Here is a 19,398-nt window from a genome sequence, read left to right as displayed (position 1 = left end):
TCTCCCGTACTACCATATACTGGCAGCAGACAGAATTCCGAAACATACCACTCCAGTGTGAACTAAACGCAAAAATAAAATGCAACCGGGTCGTCTTAGCGGAAAATTTCACTAAGGATTTTTCAGGAAATTTACATTAGTGTGAAAGCTACAGAACTTTCGAAACTTGGTTCTGTCGTCAAGCGCATTCTGCTCAGAAACGACAAGAAAAACTCCGGCCAAACGCCCCACTAACAGTCTCGCTGCAAAAACAAACAAACAAACAAAAATCAATGCGCAAGCATTTGCGGCTGCCCACTCAGCTACGGATGCGTATAAACAACACAAAATAAGGATTGCAGGTTCAAGGCATCTTCGCTACTCCGTCGTCATGGTCCTGAACACAACGAGTTGTCACGTAAGCGTTTGAGAAGTCCGTCAAATGGGCTCGCGAGTGCCGACCAATTTCCTGAGCATACAACCTGTGGTGGTTGTATTAATAACCAAGTTTGTTTGTACAGCCACCCCAAAGCCACTGAAAAAAGAATAAATAAGTGTGAAGGGACAGACACTTACTTGTCTAAACTCAGGTTTTTCCGCCTCACAGAACAGCTCACCGAGCGCACCGGTAACTTTTGCGCGTTAATCACACTTAATGAACATGTCAAATACACACTCTCCTATGAAGGCCGTCAGTGTTACTTGCACCAAAGGCTGCCTTCGTCATCAAAGCTTCTGTCATCAGCACTAGTTGTGTCCTCTCCCACGGGATTTCGAAAGCCCGTCGAGCGTCCGGATAGACATGCTTTATGCAGGGCGTCTGAAGTTTCGTCAACAGTCAACCCACACTTGCCTACTCATGTGGCTGGCGTTGATCCACATTTCCTGGGTGAAAAAAAAGTTAGCCTACCTTAGCGTCGCAACTCCGCAATACGGCGTAGGGTGCAGGCACCCTGTCTGGCACAGCGACGGGCAGACAGCGCGATGTGCGTCGCTTCGATGGGCAATGCGTTCCGAGACCGCTTTTGTATCGAAAGCCAAGCTTCGTCAACATCCTGTGCATAGTTGCCGTGGATGCAGATGGTAGGTAGCCCGCTGTTACCTTCAGAGCAGATCATCAGCCGTGAACGACACACATTTCGCAACACGCCCGGGCGAAATTCGTGCACCTCTATTTCCCGCGCATGACTTCTTCCGCCTGAACGCTTGTTATCCGTCAGCACTTGCTCGCTTACCTTCGTGAGCTCTGCTGTCCCGTTGATCAGAGAATTCATGCTTGCACTCTCCCCGCACTCATTACGAAGTGATTCCTAGACGTGAAAGGCTTACTTTTTCGCCTTTTCCTGGAAACGCGGCACCGTAGAACGACGGCGCCATCGCACACAGACGCACAGGCGCCGTTACTTGGGTCAGCCATGTTTGCGAATGACGGCGCAGTGGTTCGCAGGAAGCCTCCGCGTCATATTCTTTGCGCTTGCTGCTTACGTTCGTTTTACTGCATAAAAAGATTTCAAAAGTTAAAAAAAATAGGTTCAAGTGAGTGGTGAGCCGGAAGAATTATTTCCGCCATATCTGCATCGTAATATTCGAATGTGCTGAAGTACTATTTTTTCAAACTTTTTCGCGGGAAGTACAAAACAAATTGCTATAATAAGGTCAAGTAGCTGAAAACCACCAAAGAATTATTTATTGTTCCTGGTGAGCATTAAATTAGGTTCATGATAACATTTCTGTCGCTTTAAAATTGAGGAATACAACCAACAATGAGGGCACTATATGGCGCTGCGCTGGGACACTGTCGCGGTACGCTTCGTAGCGTCCGCACTCCATGCACCGTGCTGCACCAAACTTGTGCGAGGAGTGATTCTTTTCTTTTGAGAGAGGTATTTCGTAGCCGTGCGTGAGCACGAACGTTCGCGGGGACATTTCCAAGGACTTGTTTTTTCGTTCTGCGGCCGTTTCATCTGCCCGAACGCAGTGCAGGCCGTGTTTTTTTAACTCGCCATGTCTGAGTTGCCGCCGCTGTGTTCTGTCCCTGAAGAAGAGACGCTGCTGGAGGAACGCTTCCCTAAAAAATTGTGGAAAATCGTCAATAATTGCAGTTTCGGGGCTATCGGCTGGTCCGATGACGGTAAAAAAGTGGAGATCAATTACTTGAAGTTCGAGGAGTATTACTTCCACAATCGGCTCAACATCTTCAAAACGAAAAAAATCAAAAGTTTTGTGCGACTGCTGAACTTGTACGGATTTCGGAAGGTACGGATTTTGGAAAGACGCCCCCACGTGCACGTGTTTCGAAACGAATATTTTGTGAGAGGCCGGCCTGACCTCCTGAAAAGTCTCCGAAGAAAGATGCGTAGCAAGAAGAGTCTGGAGGATGGCGGCCCATCGTCGGTAGCACGAAGGCCGCACCTGGCTCCTGGCAAGAAGACCTGCAAGGTTTACGGCAAGGTAAGAGGCGACTCACAATGATCTTTCCTATTCTTCGTTCGCCTCGCCTTATGTACACTGTGTCCTGAGCACGCCACCCAGGTTGCCGCACTATGTTAGCGCAAAGCATTGCTTTTTTTTCGCCTCATTCCATAATAGCCAAAAAAAAAAAAAAAGGTAGAGGGAACTTAGCAGGTGGCTTAGGCGAATGAGCATGGTGGAAAAGCGCTTGCCCTCCCACTCTCGGAGCGGCGTTCCTTGAGGCAACGCCGCCTGATTCTTGAGGCCATGATATAGCGTCGCGTCGGCTAACGCAGGTGTGGTCAGGGCTTTATTGTTTTATTCAGGTACAGCGCGTCCGTGTTTTTATTCACAAAATCGGTCACGCACTGCAGTTGTCCGGTTCGATGTCTTGCTTGGGTTTTCAACTGTTTTTCTTCAATTTCCCTATTTACTTGCCCCTGTAAGAGGCAACCACATGCCGCGGCGGCGACAAGCGAAAAATGGCAGCATCTCCACTCCGTGAATGATGGCGAGGGTGCGAGTAAGGAACTCGAAATGACATCCAAGTTGCGGCCCGAATGACATCCGATTTGCGCCCCGACCGTCATTCGATTTGAGCCGTGAGTTGCACCTTGATTATTCCCTAAATGAAACTGCAACTCACGGCTCAAATCGATTTTCGCTTGATGGTGGTGTGCGCACGGATGGACGCGGGCGGACATTGGGAGGTCCTAAGGTACTCTGCACCGTTACAGGCGAGGGAGTAAGCCGTTTAACTCTGGGGTACTAACTCACCGTCGTAGCCCAAGTGAGGATTCTGCTTCCAGCTACTGCGCAGTGCGGACGCAGGATGGCGAGCTCCGTCGAAGGGGCGGCTTTGGCGGGCCTTTCGGCCCGCGGTAACAGGTCAACCGGTTTTGATAACGCCCAGTTATGCTGCCGCAACTGCCGTCCGGACCATCTGTTCTTAACACGATTTTTTGCACGCCGACTTGAGAGCCAGGCCGTACAAGGTCGAAGAATTCCGTGACACTTTGGTTCGTCTGGAACTGTTCCCCGAGGTTATCGCCTTCGGGGCGTACCAGATGAACCTTTTGTGGGCGGTTACGTTCAAGGACCCCGAAAGGGCGAAGAAACGTGCTGCCGCCGGGGAACTGCAAGTCAAGGGCCGCCGTTGCCTCGTCATCGATCCCCGCCACCAGGACATCCGGTTAAAGCTCCACTGGGTGCTCCACAACGCCCCAGACGACGAAGTGCGAAGCGCCCTGGGGCTTTACGGCAGGGTCACGGAAGTGACCCGGGACCGATGGCGTGTGCCAGGCTGCTCCGCGCAGCTCTCGACGGCGCGCCTGGTCACCCTACAGCTGAAGTCGGGCGTCAGCGTGGGCGACATCCACCACCAGGTACGCGTCGCCGGCGAGCAGGCCCTGGTCGTGGTGCGCCGGCGTGCTCCTCTCTGCCTCCGCTGTCTCCGGCGCGGACACATTCGACGCGAGAGTAGGGTGCCCCGCTGTGCTCTTTGTCGCCGCTTCGGCCACGACGAGAGCGGATGCGTTCGCACCTACGCGAACGTCGCTGGACCAGGAGGGGACGAGAAGACGTCCGAGTTCATCATGGATACAGAGGAAGAGGAAGCTGCAAGGGGCAAGGTAGATGTGCCGGCGAAGGAGGTGACGCCTCCTGAGCCAGCTCGCGTCGTCCCGCCGGAGCGCAGCCCGCCTGCAGTGCAGGCGAAAGACCCTGAAACCCCCTAGGAACAAGGTGCCGTCGCCGAGGCGTCAAATGCCAGCAAAAGTGTTATGGGCCGCACGTAGCCAACATGAGCGTTGATGGGCAAGACGAAGACGAGACCCCAAGCGCAAGAGCCGTATCAGGGAAACGTGCACGGGAAAGTGGTAGGGACGAGGGAGGAGGCATAACAGAGCCCAGCCCCGCGGAGCCACCAGTGAAGGACGCGCCGCCGTTGAGACGCCCTGGACTTAAACCCAAGGCAAAAAATTACGCCCACCTCCTCTCGCGGGAGCCCTGGTGTGATGCAACGCATCTCATGGGGGTTCCATTGGCGTTTTCCGTCGTATTGATTACGCTTATAGCAGGGATTCTCACGCGAAGGGGAGGCGGGCGGACGACCGTCGACTGAGACCGCCGGAGCGCGAAATGCCGCTTTATATTCACAGCGCCTGAAGGAGAGGAGAGCGCGGAAAGAGAGAGTACTGCACGTGCGCAGCGCCGCCCACCGGCGCCTATCAACGGAGTGAGAGAGCGCTGCGCCAACCCGCAGCTGTTTGGGAGAGAGCGTTCGCTATCGGAGAGAGGAGAGGAGGAGAGGCGCAGCTGTGCGGACAACGCCGAACGGACGCAGGAAGGACAGAGGGGCGAGCATGAGATGCGTTGCATCTAATATTCCACCGGACAAACCCAAGGTGAAGTGACCGGACTGTTGACACGGCTCTACAAGTGCGGGTTGTGTGAGATGGGGAGGGGGGGGGGGGGGGAGGGAGTTTCAAAGGTGTGGTCACAGCAGACTGCTATGTATGGCAGGCCTCTCGAGTACGGAGACGCCGGGAACCCTTGTCGCGCCCCCTTTTTCCAGAAATGGGTTCGTTTTGTTTTCCCTTTTGTTTGATTATATTGCTTTTTGTTTTTCAGATGCGAACCGTCTTATGGTCAAGCCTTGTCGCGCGTCGTTGCGCCGGCGTCCACACCTCCACTGCGCATGCGCGTCTCTCCTCCATTCTCAAGGCCGCACAGAGGAGAGCACGAGCCGCTGCTGCGAAACGGCAGCGGCGAGCAGCGCATCCCGAACTCCGTGCACGTGAAGCGGAACGTAAACTTCAGCGCAGAGAAGCGGTGTTGCGCCGGCGTCCACACCGTCACTGCGCATGCGCGTCTCTCCTCCATTCTCAAGGCCGCACAGAGGAGGGCACGAGGCGCTGCCGCAGCGGCAAGCAGCGCTACAGGTGTGCACGGGCTCGGGCTTACCCGATAGCCCGGGCCCGGCCCGGCCTACGGGCCAGGCTCGGGGCCACCCGACTTACTTATCACCTGGGCCCAGGCCGGACTCGGGCCGAAATGTAAATGCTGCGGACAGGCCGGGCCGTCCTGACGGCCCGGGCTGGCCCGGCACAGTAAAGCAATACTTAGGGTTTCTATGATATCACAGAAACTACATGTTGCGGACGCGGTAAAAGCACGGGTCAGGTTTATTTTTACATTCCACGGGACTTATCGTTAGGCCCTGAGGCACATGTGGGCGTATGGCAAGCCGGTAAGTGTGAGAGATCTGCAACTCATGTCTTGGGATGAACTGAGCAACACATGCGGCTCAGCGACACACCGCCTAGGGAAGTACAACGAATGACAATTCAGCGCGACTAGTTTCCACCTCTAAGTTCGGGCGAAAACAAATTTTCAAGATGGAACACTTTGAACTGCAAACACTGCCAGAGAAACCTGCGTCTCCATCTGTTTTCTGTAGCAGTGCCCTATTCAGAGTTGCGTTTCCTTCTTTGAGCCAACAAAAGTGAAGCTGTCAAAGACTGAAGTGACAATTAATATTTAGTTGTACTCTTTGTTTCGGCGGGAAAACATCGTGGCGAGCGTAGCTGGTGGTAGGAGGTGGCCTGTGCCCTCGGGCGTCGTGGTCGGCAGACGAAGACGAAAGGAAAAGCGCAACAGGGGAGTATGGTGGTTTAAATGCGCCAACAGCCGCCTAAACAGTAACACTTAATATGATTGAAACTTTATAGATAAGCGATATGAGTCGGTATAGAACGTAGTGAAGTGGCAACGATAAAATGTGCATAAATGCACGCGTGTACTGTGCGTCTCGATAAAAAGAAGGGACCGAGTCCGACAGCCCTATATACTCTTGAGAAAAGGAAACGTATACTGACGAAACAACAAAGCAAGTACACACCCTGTTTAAACGGCTGGTCCCCTGACATACAGGATCCATTTCTGGATAGCAATCGCAAGAATCAGGTTCAAATGCCCAAGGTGCCATTCTATTTTTAATTGCTTGTTTTAATTCATTTACGTAACATTATGAAATTCTGCACAAAATGCTGGGTGGTTTTGTTCCCGTCAGGTGAACTCCAGCTCTTTTTTTTTTACTTTTCAGTGGTTTGGGCCATTTCGGTTTCGGCTACTTTTCTTGAATATTTTTCAATATTACCATGAATTTGTCCGTGGTTGGGGGGTTTTTGGTTCATCTTTTTTTTAGGTTGGGCGGTTCGGTCACCTTTATGTCGGTTTGAATTCTTTCGTATGTAGCTGAGCGAAGGACAGCTGCGGTCGGGATATGTGCATGGTTGTTATGTTTAATTGGGGTTGTTTTGCCCGTTCAATGTTGGTTTTGCCTGTGATCATTTGCCTTAAAGGAGCCATGAAGAGAAAACACAAGTTTGGTTCATTCGAAAGATTGCCTCGTTAGAACCATAACGACACCACTTATAACGCAAACTTCGCTCAAATAAGCTACATAATTAGGAAAAACGGGAATGGTCATGCGACCCACCAGCTCATTTCCCGCAACAGAACCTATGCCGTCACATGGGCTAAGCTCTGCGATTGGCGGAGGCTGGCAGAAGCAAACGCATGTTAGGCAGGGCTTACAGTTTGCATAGCGAGCTAAATGCCCGTGAAACATACTGCACATTCTTTTTATGACAAAGAACGGTGGAGTAAACGGTTGAAGGTCAGAACGAACTCGCAAGCGAGTGCGCCAATGCGTACGAAACTAGCGCGCCGGCCGAGCTCGACATCTCGCCGTCGCGCAGACGAATTTTCGGGTTCGAGGCTCTTCGGGGCCAACGAACCGTTCCAGCACGCACAGCCGCGATTTTGCTTCGTATCGTAATCCCTTCGCAGGAGGTTGTCCGTCATATCGCCAACCAGCAAAGGTAAAAATAGAAACGAGGGGAGTAAGGAACAGCAAGAGGCGACGAGATAGTGCCAGTCGTCGCGTAAGTTTCGAATGGTGTTGGCTTGCTGCTGTCGTTACGAGCTCGTTTCCAGTTTACAACCACTGAAAACTTCAGTTTGTTCAGTTACGGCAGGGACCCTTACGTTAGCTCACTCCTGGGACCTGCTGGCGCTCGTCGCCGACTTCGTCAAATCGCTCTGACCTTGGGGAAAAAAATGCCGTAAACACCGCGCATTGACGCTCGTATCTTTCTGGTCGAAGCAGAGAGCTCGCGCGAACGGCTTTCCATACACGACACCGGCCAACTGGCATAAGTGATACTGCTACTGAAATTGAACTATTATTAACCGTAATCAAAACACGGCACATACGTACCAGTCTATATTCGTCCGTCGCGACGGGGCTGACGAGGCAGCGGTGCCGACGGCTGGGCGTTCGTCTGTTGGCTATCGCGGAATGGTCGCTTTCCCGTCCACCGCGTATCCCACAACTCTTGCCGCTCGTGCACTTAGAAGCATTGAGCGTTTTTGTGGTGTGAGGTTGTTAAATGCAAGCCCGAGCTCCTCGGCGAGAGTTTTGTTCTCCGGATCAGGCGATTCCATGACTAGGGCTACGGGTGCACTAGGTTTTACTAGTATTTCTAAAATGGCCGCCGTCTCGATCGACTCCCGCGTGTGGGTGCTATATGGAGTCGACATACTAAGTATCTGTTTCATGGACCGGCTCTATGACGCCATTGTACACGTCACGGAATGTTCAATTTTAGCGGGAGATTTAAAATTTTGGCGTAAATTGCCTTATTTCTCAGTGAATAATGCATCATTTGCTTCCGGGAAAGCGCTTGGGGTACTATGAAACACCTAATCTTTCGAATAAAACAAACTTTTGTTTTCTCTTCATGGCTCCTTTAAGATGCATTTTACCGCCTTTAGGTAGTTTTCGCTTCCAAACATGCCCCTATCAGTCGCGGCCCCTATACGGTATTTGGGTTGGAAACCCGCAGCCGGGCCGGGCCGGGCCCGGGCCATAAGGTTAAGGTCTCGGGCCGGGCCGGCCCGTCGGCCTTCTTCGTCGGGTCGGGCCGGGCCTACTGCGATAAGCACCGGGCCCGGGCTGGGCTCGGGCCCAGATTTTCGGCCCGTGCACAGCTCAGCGCATCCCGAACTCCGTGCACGTGAAGCGGAACGTAAACGTCAGCGCAGAGAAGCGGTGTTGCACCGGCGTCCACACCTCCACTGCGCATGCGCGTCTCTCCTCCATTCTCCTCCTCACAGCCGTATAAACCAGGTGTGCACACTAAAACCCTACCCACACATCTACTTACTCTAACACCATCCATGAACTCTACTTACACACAACCCACCCCCCATTGCTCCTTCGCATCCAACTCATGGTTCCCCCATGGGAACATGGCGTAATTTTTTATTGTGTGTGTTTATTTAGCTGTTTTACGTTAAGCGACTTATTGCCCATGGTGCAGTAACAACAATAAATTATGGCACGCTTTGGAAGAGCGCCTCGTTTCGCCACACTAAATGTGCGGGCCCTTGGAGACAGGCGCAAACAGTACCAGCTGAAAAGGATTACGCGCCAAAAAGGAATAGATATCTTGGCTGTCCACGAAACAAAAATCGAAAGTGATAACTGCACCGCCAGTATGATAAAGCCCTTTCAAAACCTGTTTAGTGTCTGTGTCAGCCACGTGGTTGGCACGTCGGGAGGTGTTTTTTTATTAGGAATAATAGTGGTATTGAAATACAAGGAATTTTTAAAGCAAAGCTTTTTACCTCTACCCCCAACGGTTCTTTCGCGACCGTTGGTGTCACCAGAAAACTCCAGCGAACAAATAAAAGAATCTACTGGCACCGCCGGGAATCGAACCTGGAACTAATAGACTAACAAAGCGAGAGCCCGTTGTCTTACCGATTTAGCTACGAGCCCACGCGAAGACTGGGAAGAAAGGTGGTGTACTCACCAAGCACAGCTACGGGTTTACCCCCTACGTTCTCGCTGAATGCCACGTGAAAGCGTTACGCGACCACTCACGCCCGTCTAGTGGCCCTGTGCTCACCTTTCTCATGGGATAAGAGTTAAAAAAATTCAAGGAAGCTCACACCAATGCATAGCATCTCCCTTCTAGTACGCCAATGTGCTAAAGCCTGTGGCCTTCAGTGTTCACGTAAACACTTACAGCTCCTTGTCGTCCGCCCTCACGCCAAACCAAGGAATACATTCAAATACTCCTTGATGGCCAGGCCATCACTCCCAGCCCCAGCATCAAGATCCTGGGCCTACATCTCGAGGCTAACACCAAGAGTGACGTCTCCTTGCAGCGCCTAAAAACAGCATTAATCAAATCATACACATGATCAGGCGAGTTGCCACCAAGAAGCAAGGCCTAAAGGAATCCGGTACCTTTCGATTAACTAAAGCTTTTGTCCTGTCGAGAGTTACTTACGTCAACCCCCTGTCTTCTTCTCGACAAGGAAGACATAGAGATGCTTTATATAATGATTAGAAAGGCCGTCGAGCAGGCCATTCGTCTTCTCATGAGTGCGTCCACACAGAGGCTGCTAGCACGGGGCTACACAACACGGTGGAAGAGCTGATAGAAGGCCATCTTCCCAACCAGAAGGTCCGGCCATTGGTCTTCTCATGAGTGCGTCCACACAGAGGCTGCTAGCACGGGGCTACACAACACGGTGGAAGAGCTGATAGAAGGCCATCTTTCCAACCAGAAGGTCCGACTCAGAACTGCGATGGGTAACCGCATGCTTCACCAGATTGGCTGGGCAGCCCAGAATGTCACTCCGCCTGACGTACTCCCAGACTCTTGGCGACTAAAACTAAAGATGCTCCCTTTGCTTAGAAATATGAACCCCTCACATTACGAGGGTCACCGAAAAGCACTGGCTCAAGCGCTAACCACCACCCTCGGTGGGGATCATGCAGTTATCTACACAGACGCCTCCAAACATCGAGGGCAGCAATACGCCATCATCGTGGGTACCTCCAGAACCAACCTCCTTGCGTGTACCTCGCTTAGGACCCAAGAAATGGCGGCAGCAGAAGAGGCAGCCATCACCTTGGCTTTCGCTCAAGCAGGGGTTCGGAGGGTAGTCATCGATTCCCAGAAAGCCTACTGGAATTACCAGTAGGGTTTGGTGTCCTGACCTGCCCTGCGCGTGTGAAAAAAAACACTCCCCAAACGGTTCCAATCAGCTCATCTGGACACCCGCTCACGCTTCAATGAAGGGCAACAAATACGCCCACCCAACAAGCTTGCGCTTTTGCCTCCCGTGCTATGGAGCTGCACGAGGACAGTCACCAGCTTGTCACGTTCAGGGAGATAACCCAGCATTATCGCCTTCTGAGTCAGACCGTACCTTCGCCTTACCCTGCCCTTTCCAGAGAACAACAAACTGATGAATGAATTGAATGATTGTATGGTTTAACGCGCCGACGCAACGCAGGCGATGAGGCGCGCCGTAGTGGAGGGCTCCGGATTAATTTTGACCACCTGGGGATCTTTAACGTGCGCCGAAATCTCGCACACACGGGCGTTTTTGCTTTTCGCCTCCATCAGAAAAGCGGCCGCCGCGGCCGGGAATCGAACCCGCGACCTCGTGCTCAGAACAACAAACTACCCTACGCCTCATACAGTCGGGGCTCCTTCCCACAGCCTACGCGTCTTCACTTAATGTATCCGAATCGCTACGACGCTGAATGTAAATTTTGCTCAGAAGTAGGAACCTTCTTGTAATCGGGGTGTGCGACCGTAGCCCTGAGCGCCCTCCTCTCTTTCCCTCAACTACCCAACAAGAGCAATGGGAGATGCTGCTGTCCAGGCCCTCTCTACCTACCCAGCTTCAGCAGGTGGACAGAACACAGGCCGCGCGGACTGCATATGGGCCCCACAGAAGAAGGAATCACTCCCCAGGGCTGCACTCTGGGCCGTTCAGAAATCTGAACAGAAGTATTTCTTCCTCCTGCTCCTCCTTCTCTGCCGCAAATCTCGTCGCCTCCGTCCGCGGCGCAGAGACGGAGAAGACAGATCGTCTAACACCGGGTTGGAGCTTACTTTAATTTTATAAAAAAGTTTCCACCAAACACCGTACATGCATCATGAATTAATTTAACCTTACCAAGAAAATCTCTTTGAAGTAATAAATGGTGTGGTTAAGTGCATTTCACTTCTCTCTGGTTTTACTATTTGTAGAGCGATGTGAGTGAATTTAATTGACGTCGCATGGGTAATCGTTATGGCTGTCGTTTACAGCTTTGCTTTCCAACCACATTCACGGGGTGGATTGGCGCGGTTTTTTTTTTCTTGTGAAACGGGCAGGTTAGTTTTTTGCAATTTTGAATATTGTGGTGGTGAATTTCGTGCCATTTGTGTCTACGCCCCAAACTTCGTGCAAGATATAGCGGCCTTCTTTGAAAGTTTCGCTCAATACTTAAGAGCGGAAGGACAAATTATTTTACTAGGGGATTTCACTTGTGTTTGCGAGGGAAGGGATAGAAAGGACCACGGCGGGGAGCGGATAAGAGTGCACAAATTCTTTGTGAATTACTTGAAGAGTGTGAACTTGCCGATGTTGCACACTGCACAGGAAACGAAAATGTGTTAAGGTTGACGCATTTTCAGGGAGCGAGCCACGCGCGATTAGATAGGGTTTACGTTTCTTGCGATCTAGCTTCCACATGCCAGAAATATTGCGTAGACGACGTTTCTTTCATTGATCACTGTTTTGTTTCTTTTTCCATGGGAGAAAAGAGAGGAGGGTACAAGAAATTTATTTGGGATTTGGGGGAGTTAAACGTAAAGCTGTTGGATGATGAGACCTGCATAGAATCCGTAAAAGAAGCTTTTTGCAAACACACAAACGCAGAAAGAATAAGTTAGGGGGAAAAGTGGGAATTGTTTAAGCAGGACTGTAAACTTAAGGCCATAGAGAGGGGGACTGTACTCAGAACAAAAAAGAAGGAAACCGAAAGTAACCTGAAGCGTAATTTGAGGGAGATGCTCAGGCTGGAATGCGAAACACCTGGCGCTTTCCGGGTGTCGCTTTCCTAAGGTACTCCGCACCTAAAAAATTAATACACTGTCGCTAATGCCATCCGTCGCTGATGCTCGTCGCTGTCGCTCGCGTGTGGCCTGCTTCTAGCCGGCAACCCGTCGCTGTCCCTGTCGCCGCCCCCAGTGGCCTGTGTAAAAGAAAATGTTCGTTTATCGGTGGAGCTTTGCTTACCCTTTGCGTTACGTTTTTCGCGTCGCTCGTTACCGTCGCTGCATGTGGTTCGTTACCCCTTTATTCTCTCGCGCTCTCTCTCTACATCTTCTTCTCCTCTCTACCGGTCGCGTTGGTAAGGGGAAGCTTGAACTTGTGTTACGTGCGGTGCTCGCAGTGAGTGAGTGAGTGAGTGAGTGAGTGGGTGGGTGGGTGGGTGGGTGGGTGAGTGAGTGAGTGAGTGAGTGAGTGAGTGAGTGAGTGGGTGGGTGGGTGGGTGGGTGGGTGGCTGAGTGAGTGAGTGAGTGAGTGAGTGAGTGAGTGAGTGGGTGAGTGAGTGAGTGAGTGAGTGAGTGAGTGAGTGAGTGAGTGAGTGAGTGAGTGAGTGAGTGAATGAATGAGTGAGTGAGTGAGTGAGTGAACTGTATTTGCCCAGTTTAGCTGCAGAAGCACCTGTTCGTACTGCATGAGGTCCGGCACCGTGTTTTGCCGTCTCTCAGCTCCCGGCCACTTAATCGTCGGGGTGATAGCGCGTGGGACATGAATGCAGTCAAGTTGGTGTCCCATGCAGCGCTTTGTCATGCAATCAATAGCCCACTTCGACAAACCTGCGGCGCGAAAAGCAATCTTAGAAGAAAAGGTTGGCCCACAGGTCAATTTTCTCAGAGTGAACAATCGCCTTTCTCGGGTTGTTAAGTGTACGTTTCCTTCGCTTTTGATTTTCAGTTACTTTTTCGTCGTCGTTTCCTTTCGTGTTTTTTTTTTTATTCTTCTCTCAGTTGCCTCTGTTGAATTTCACTGCTCTACCTGCAGGACCGGCAACTGAGTACACCAAGGATACGCAATCCGACAAAGAGCGAGTGGATCCGAATCTACCATCGAAACGCGATCTGTTTCGTCAAAATTCGAGGTTTTTTGCAGTACCGCGGTGGAGTGCTTTATAGTGTAATGTGTTGGTCCAAGACGACCAGCCCAAAAGCGACCAACATAAAAAACTAACTCCGGGAAATAAAAAAAAATGACTTCGGTCAGTAGAATTCCTGATTGGCTATCCGTCAGTGAGACTTCGCCTTTGGTCTTGCTTTTCCGCGAACAGTTAGGCTGCACCGCTGCACGGTTTATTTTTTTTAAGAAGGGGGGGGGAGGGTCTGCCTAACTTTTCGTTACTTCTACACTAAAAGCTCGTTAATTCGAACCGCAAGGGGACGCAATCCCAGTTCGAATTAATGAAAGTTCGAACTAATGAAAGTGAGTGAAAACAACAGTACACTGCAATCGGGAAGCACTCGGGTATGTCAACAATTAGATGCTTGAACAAAGCCTGTGATTGCGTTCTGCCTTTTGTTACTAAACGTGGCGGTCAGCACTTTTTGCTGTAACGAGCGAATGTAGCGGCAAGCCTCGTGCTCGCCTTCTTCAAAACTGAAGAAGAGACGGGCGGCATTCCATCCGGCTGTGACTACTGAGCGGACGGACGCATTGGTGCTTCGTTCTCGTCCTCCCATCGCAGCAACCACTGTTGTGACTGGGCCACCTCACCGCAGCCACCACTGTTGGATTCAGCCATCCCAGTACTGTCACCACTGTTGCGACTGGCCATCCGAGCGCACTCACCGGTGTAGCGAAGTTGCCTCGCTCCGTCCACAATCGACGCGGTGCAGAACGATGAAGTTCTCGAGTCGACGAAAAGTTGAAGCAACATTTATATACAGTATGTACAACAGTAACCAAACGCTACATGGATCACGTTACATGGTTCGCTTGGAAGAACGCGAACATCATCCTAATCCATAAGAAAGGCGACAGGAAGGACTTGAAAAATTACAGGCCGATCAGCTTACTGTCAGTCGTCTACAAGATATTTACCAAGGTAATCGCTAACCGAATTTCTGCAACCTTAGATTTCAGTCAACCTAAAGAACAAGCAGGGTTCCGTAAAGGTTATTCAACAATGGACCATATTCACACGATCAATCAGGTGATAGAGAAGTGCGCTGAGTATACTGAACCCCATATACAGCCGTCATAGATTATGAGAAAGCATTTGACTCGGTCGAAACCCTAGCAGTCATTCAGGCATTACGGAACCAGGGGGTAGATGAGCATTATGTAAGAATACTAGAGGATATCTACAATGGGTCTACAGCTACCATCATCCTCCATAAGGAGAGCAGGAAATTACCTATAAGGAAGGGCGTCAGACAAGGAGGCTCAATCTCTCGAATGTTATTCACAGCATGTTTACAAGAAGTATTCAGGACGTTCGATTGGGAACAGGTGGGAGTAAGGGTTAATGGAGAATACCTCAGTAAGCTCAGATTTGCTGATGACGTTGCCTTGCTAAGTAACTCGGGGGACGAATTGTAAAGCATGCTTTCCGCACTAGACGAACAGAGTAGAACCGTGGGCCTGAAAATTAATATGCAGAAAACTAAAGTAATGAGCAATAACCTCGGGACAGCACAGCTGTTTGGGATAGGGGGCGAGGTAGTGGAAGTGGTAAAAGAATATATCTACTTAGGCCAAGTTGTGACCCCGGATCCCAACCATGAGGCAGAGATAATTAGAAGGATAAGAAAGGGGTGGAGTGCATACGGCAGACATTCTCAGATAATGAATGGCAGCCTACCATTGTCCCTGAAGAAGGAAGTGTATGACAGCTGCAGCTTACCGGTACTCACCTACGGGGCAGAAACTTGGAGGCTCACTAAGAGGGTTCAACTTAAATTGAGAACGACTCAGCGAGTAATTGAGCGGAAGATGATAGGTGTAACATTAAGGGACAAGAAGAGAGCGGGGTGGGTCAGGGAACAAACGCGTGTTAAGGACATACTAGTAGAAATTAAGAAGAAGAAATGGACGTGGGCAGGGCATGTAATGCGCAGGCAAGATAACCGTTGGACATTAAGGGTAACAGAGTGGATCCCTAGAGAAGGCAAGCGTTGCAGGGGGCGGCAGAAAGTTAGATGGGCAGATGAGATCAAGAAGTTTGCGGGGATAAATTGGTCACAGTTGGCACAGGACCGAGATAATTGGAGAAAAATGGGAGAGGCCTTTGCCCTGCAGTGGGCGTAGATAGGCTGGTGATGAAGGTAGACTAAGATGGATTAAGGTGACTTAAGCTAGATTAGGGTGGATTAATATAGGATGAATTGATGTGGATTAAGATTATTACGGTAGGTTAAGATGGATTAAGGTGACTTAAAGTAGGTTAAGGTGGATTAATAGAGACTAGGATGGATTGATGTGGATTAAGATTAATTAAGGTAGGTTACAATATAGTAAGATGAATTAAGGCATATTAAGGTGGATAAAGGTGATTAAGGTGGATTGAAATAGATTATAATATTTTAGGGCTAACCGAGATGAATCAGGGTGACTTAACAAGAATTACGGTTGGTTAAAGTGGATTAAGAAGGATTAATTTAGTTTGGGGTGGACTAAAAACGATTTTAAATATTAAGGGTGGAATAAAATTGATCACGATTGTCTAAGCTGAACCATTCTATATTATAAGTTGTTTAAGGTGATTTAGGATGAAATATGTTAAATTGATATAAGTTACGATGACTTAGAATGGAAAATTAGTATGGCGCAAGAAAAATTAAGGGGGGTATGGTAGATTAAAGGGACTGAGATGGATTAGGTTGATTTAAGTCCGACAGGCGGATAATACGTGTGCTCCCCCGAATGCTCTACACTGAGCTCCGCCGCTCATCCATATTCGCAACACGGAATGGCCTTGAGTTGCCTTCTTCAAATCATTGCTTAATTACAACTTTAACGTGGTGTCGATGGAAATTTGTGTTTCGCTAATTGTTGGACTATATCGACTACCGAAAGCACTTGTCACAAAGGCACCCACCGCGGTGGCTTAGAACATGGATGGCTGAAAAGGGGTTGCTTGTGTCATGGACAACAGCCTGTCTTTTGTATAAGAAACCCGAAACCACAGACCACGTTTTCCTAGACTGCTGGGATGCCGTTTGGGACGTCCTTCAGCGGACCGTGAAAAAAAGACGTGCCTGTGAAACAGCATAGAATCATCTTCATTCCAGTCGATCGACATTACAGTGTACCGTATGATCTAATAAGGCTTTTGGGCCTGCATGCCTACATACCGTATGAATGTGTCGTATGGCGGTGCGCCGCTCTGATGCTGACGCGAAAAGTGTCAGCAAGTACTTTGCTCTTGCGAATAATATCCGTATGTTGAAAGAAGCAATTATTGTGCAAAGCCCGGAGCTTTCGTGGATATCCATTTTGGAGCCATTGTCTTGTTTTCATGTTTACGATAGTTTTCGCCAGCCATAGTATGGTAGGTGGTTTTTAAACCTGCACTGACGTGACTGTTCGAAATGCAATAAAGGAAAAAAAAAAAAAAAGCCGCGGTGGCTCAGTGTCTAGGGCGTTGTGCTGCTGAGCCTAAGGGCCCGGGTTCGATCCCCCATGCCGTGGTGGCTGCTTTTCTGATGGAGGCGAAAAGCGGAAACGCCCGTGTGTCGTGATTTCGGCGCACGTTAAAGATACCCAGGTGGTCGAAATTAATCCTGAGCCCTCCACTACGGCGCGTGTCACAGCCAAGGTGTTGCTTCTGCGCGCTAAACCTCCAAAATATGTCTTTTTTTTTTCATTTCCCGTTTTGACATTGGTACCCGAACAATCTACGCCGCATGGTAAAAGCTGTTCAAGATATTTGGAACATGCACGCGGCATACGTGACAAAGCTTGAGCAGCAGGGACAAATGCCCCTCTACACATGCTTTTAGGCATACGTTACGGTGTAGCCAACTGAGCGACAATGCTAAGATAATTGCGTTGGCACAAAAAAAGGTAAGCACAACGGACCTCCAAGGGGCGGACAACAGCATGTGTGTGGGCGAAGGAGAGGGGTTGCCTCAGCCCCGATTTCCTTCTGAATTGGCATTGCTGAGGTTACACCGCGTGCCAGTTACACCCACCCCCCTCGCATACGTCTTTGTTGAATTGAGTTCCGAGTCTTTACGGAATTATTAGCGTGCCAATCTCTAACGCATGTTATGTGACTTTCAGCTACTGCATCCGGACACCTGGAGAGATGGTTCTGCTCGCGCCCGCGGATTTCAAGCGGCGACCTTTCGGTGCAAGGTAGGACGATATCGGTTTCAACACTTCTACTGGGGAAAGTCAGTGGTTTTGCTGAAAATAAGCAGTGGAAACCAGCATCAATCGGCATTGTCTTTGGAACAAGCGGTATTCAGTGTAGACATAGCATTTCACTGCCATTGCAACGCTTGGCTGTCAATAGAAGTGGTCAAACTCAAGGAAGACGTCCTGCCACATTCACCCACACCATTCCTTGTTTCGTAAACGTTGAATATCGCTGACGATTTAGGCTTAATGTCACACGAACGCCATTGCTCTGTTTTTTAAAGGAGAGAGAAAAAAAAGCATTTGGGGCAGGAAGACTTAGAGACAAGTGGGGGGAAGGTGGTGTAGGAGGCAGGGAGTGGTGTGTGCGGCCTGGGACATCTTCGGGTCTATTGGTGTTCTACAAGTGATACTGTTGGGCCCCTTGAGAAGGCGCATGTGTAGTGTGAGTTCGGGATTGGATGAACATCATGAACAAGACCACATTATAGAGTAGGGTGCAGCGAGAGACAGCGTGGAGGGGTCCACTTTACTGCCAGTGACAATTTTGTTTCCCTGGTCAAAATATAATCTTCGCGCGTTATCACCACAGCTGTACATTTTGACGCATTTGGGGGCAGTTATCCGCAGTACACGACGGTTGACAAACTGCTCCTACGCAATATATTGACATAAAAGACAGCGGCGTTAAGATTTGTCCCTAACTGTCATATGTGTGCAAAAATGGAAAAAAAGTTTTTGGATGACAAAGTGACACTAAAAAAAACGATTACCTCGAAGTTATTTCTTTTGTGCTTTTCAGGTTTATCACATACGCCACGAGCAATCCTTTGTTAGTTTTAGATTATTGTAACCTATACGTCTCTTGCTTCCATGTTTGTTAAAGATATATGTTATATTTGCTCTACATTTCCACATTTCTTTGAGTGTTCTTTCTTCTTATGTCCACACAACAGAAAATTGCACGCAGTTATAGCAGCTCTGCCGCAATATTTTTTTTTTTATGAATAAGTATTTTATTTTTGTTGTTGAAGTAGGCAGGGGTCAAGAATTCCTCCGCAGCGTGTGACGTGCATAGGTATCAATTAACATATTAAGGGATTATAATATATAAAACATAATATATTTATTAGGTAATTAATTAACAAATAATGTATTGATCTATGTTATAATAAATACATAACTATAGTTATGTATTTATTATACATATTTTTAGTCTCTTGAAAAATCATATGGAGGAGGTCGAGGTGCAATCTCAGCCCCCCCTCCTCTTCCCGAGCAAAATTTCTGGCTACGCCCCTGTCACATAGATTCACTTCCGCTGGCGTGTCCGCTGTCACGCTCCAGCTTTCGACAACTTTCTAATCAGCCGCTTATCTTCCGGCTGCTGCGCGGCCTATCAACGGCAGCGTCCCTGCCAACGGCGCTGCCCATACGGCTGCTCCTAAAGTCGCAACAAACAAAACGTACATCTAACCAAGATGTCTCGCTTTCCACGGCACATATTGGTTCTTTTTTTTCAAAAATAAAATGATCCCCCTCTTTTCCAATCGGACGACTTACGCAAACGTAATGCCTTTTCAGAAATGGTTTCACCGTGCTGTTTCTGTGTTACCTCCCCAAGCCTTTGTCTCTTGGACCTCCAAAAGGTCAATTTGCATCTGTTCCACTAGCTTGCTCAGCTGCATTTGTTGCCTC

The 19,398-nt window shown here is 49.5% G+C and overlaps 1 protein-coding gene across 1 annotated transcript in view; it reads left to right on the top strand.

Annotated features, from left to right (window-relative positions):
• The first annotated feature begins 2,282 nt into the window (after positions 1–2,282).
• The window catches only part of Ash2 (Set1/Ash2 histone methyltransferase complex subunit ash2), a 143,529-nt gene continuing 126,413 nt past the window's right edge, over positions 2,283–19,398 (top strand). The window contains exons 1-2 of the mRNA XM_077684677.1: positions 2,283–2,430; positions 17,623–17,697. Of these exons, the coding sequence (XP_077540803.1) occupies positions 2,332–2,430; positions 17,623–17,697 (174 nt within the window). The 5' untranslated portion in view covers positions 2,283–2,331. The remainder of the gene's footprint in view (positions 2,431–17,622; positions 17,698–19,398) is intronic.

The sequence above is a fragment of the Haemaphysalis longicornis genome, unplaced genomic scaffold, assembly GCF_048455015.1.
Source record: "Haemaphysalis longicornis isolate Haplotype H1 unplaced genomic scaffold, Haemaphysalis longicornis Haplotype H1 scaffold_1, whole genome shotgun sequence".
Taxonomy (NCBI): domain Eukaryota; kingdom Metazoa; phylum Arthropoda; class Arachnida; order Ixodida; family Ixodidae; genus Haemaphysalis; species Haemaphysalis longicornis.
Note: the sequence above shows the minus strand (reverse complement) of the source record. Positions and strands in the feature narration are given on the sequence as shown.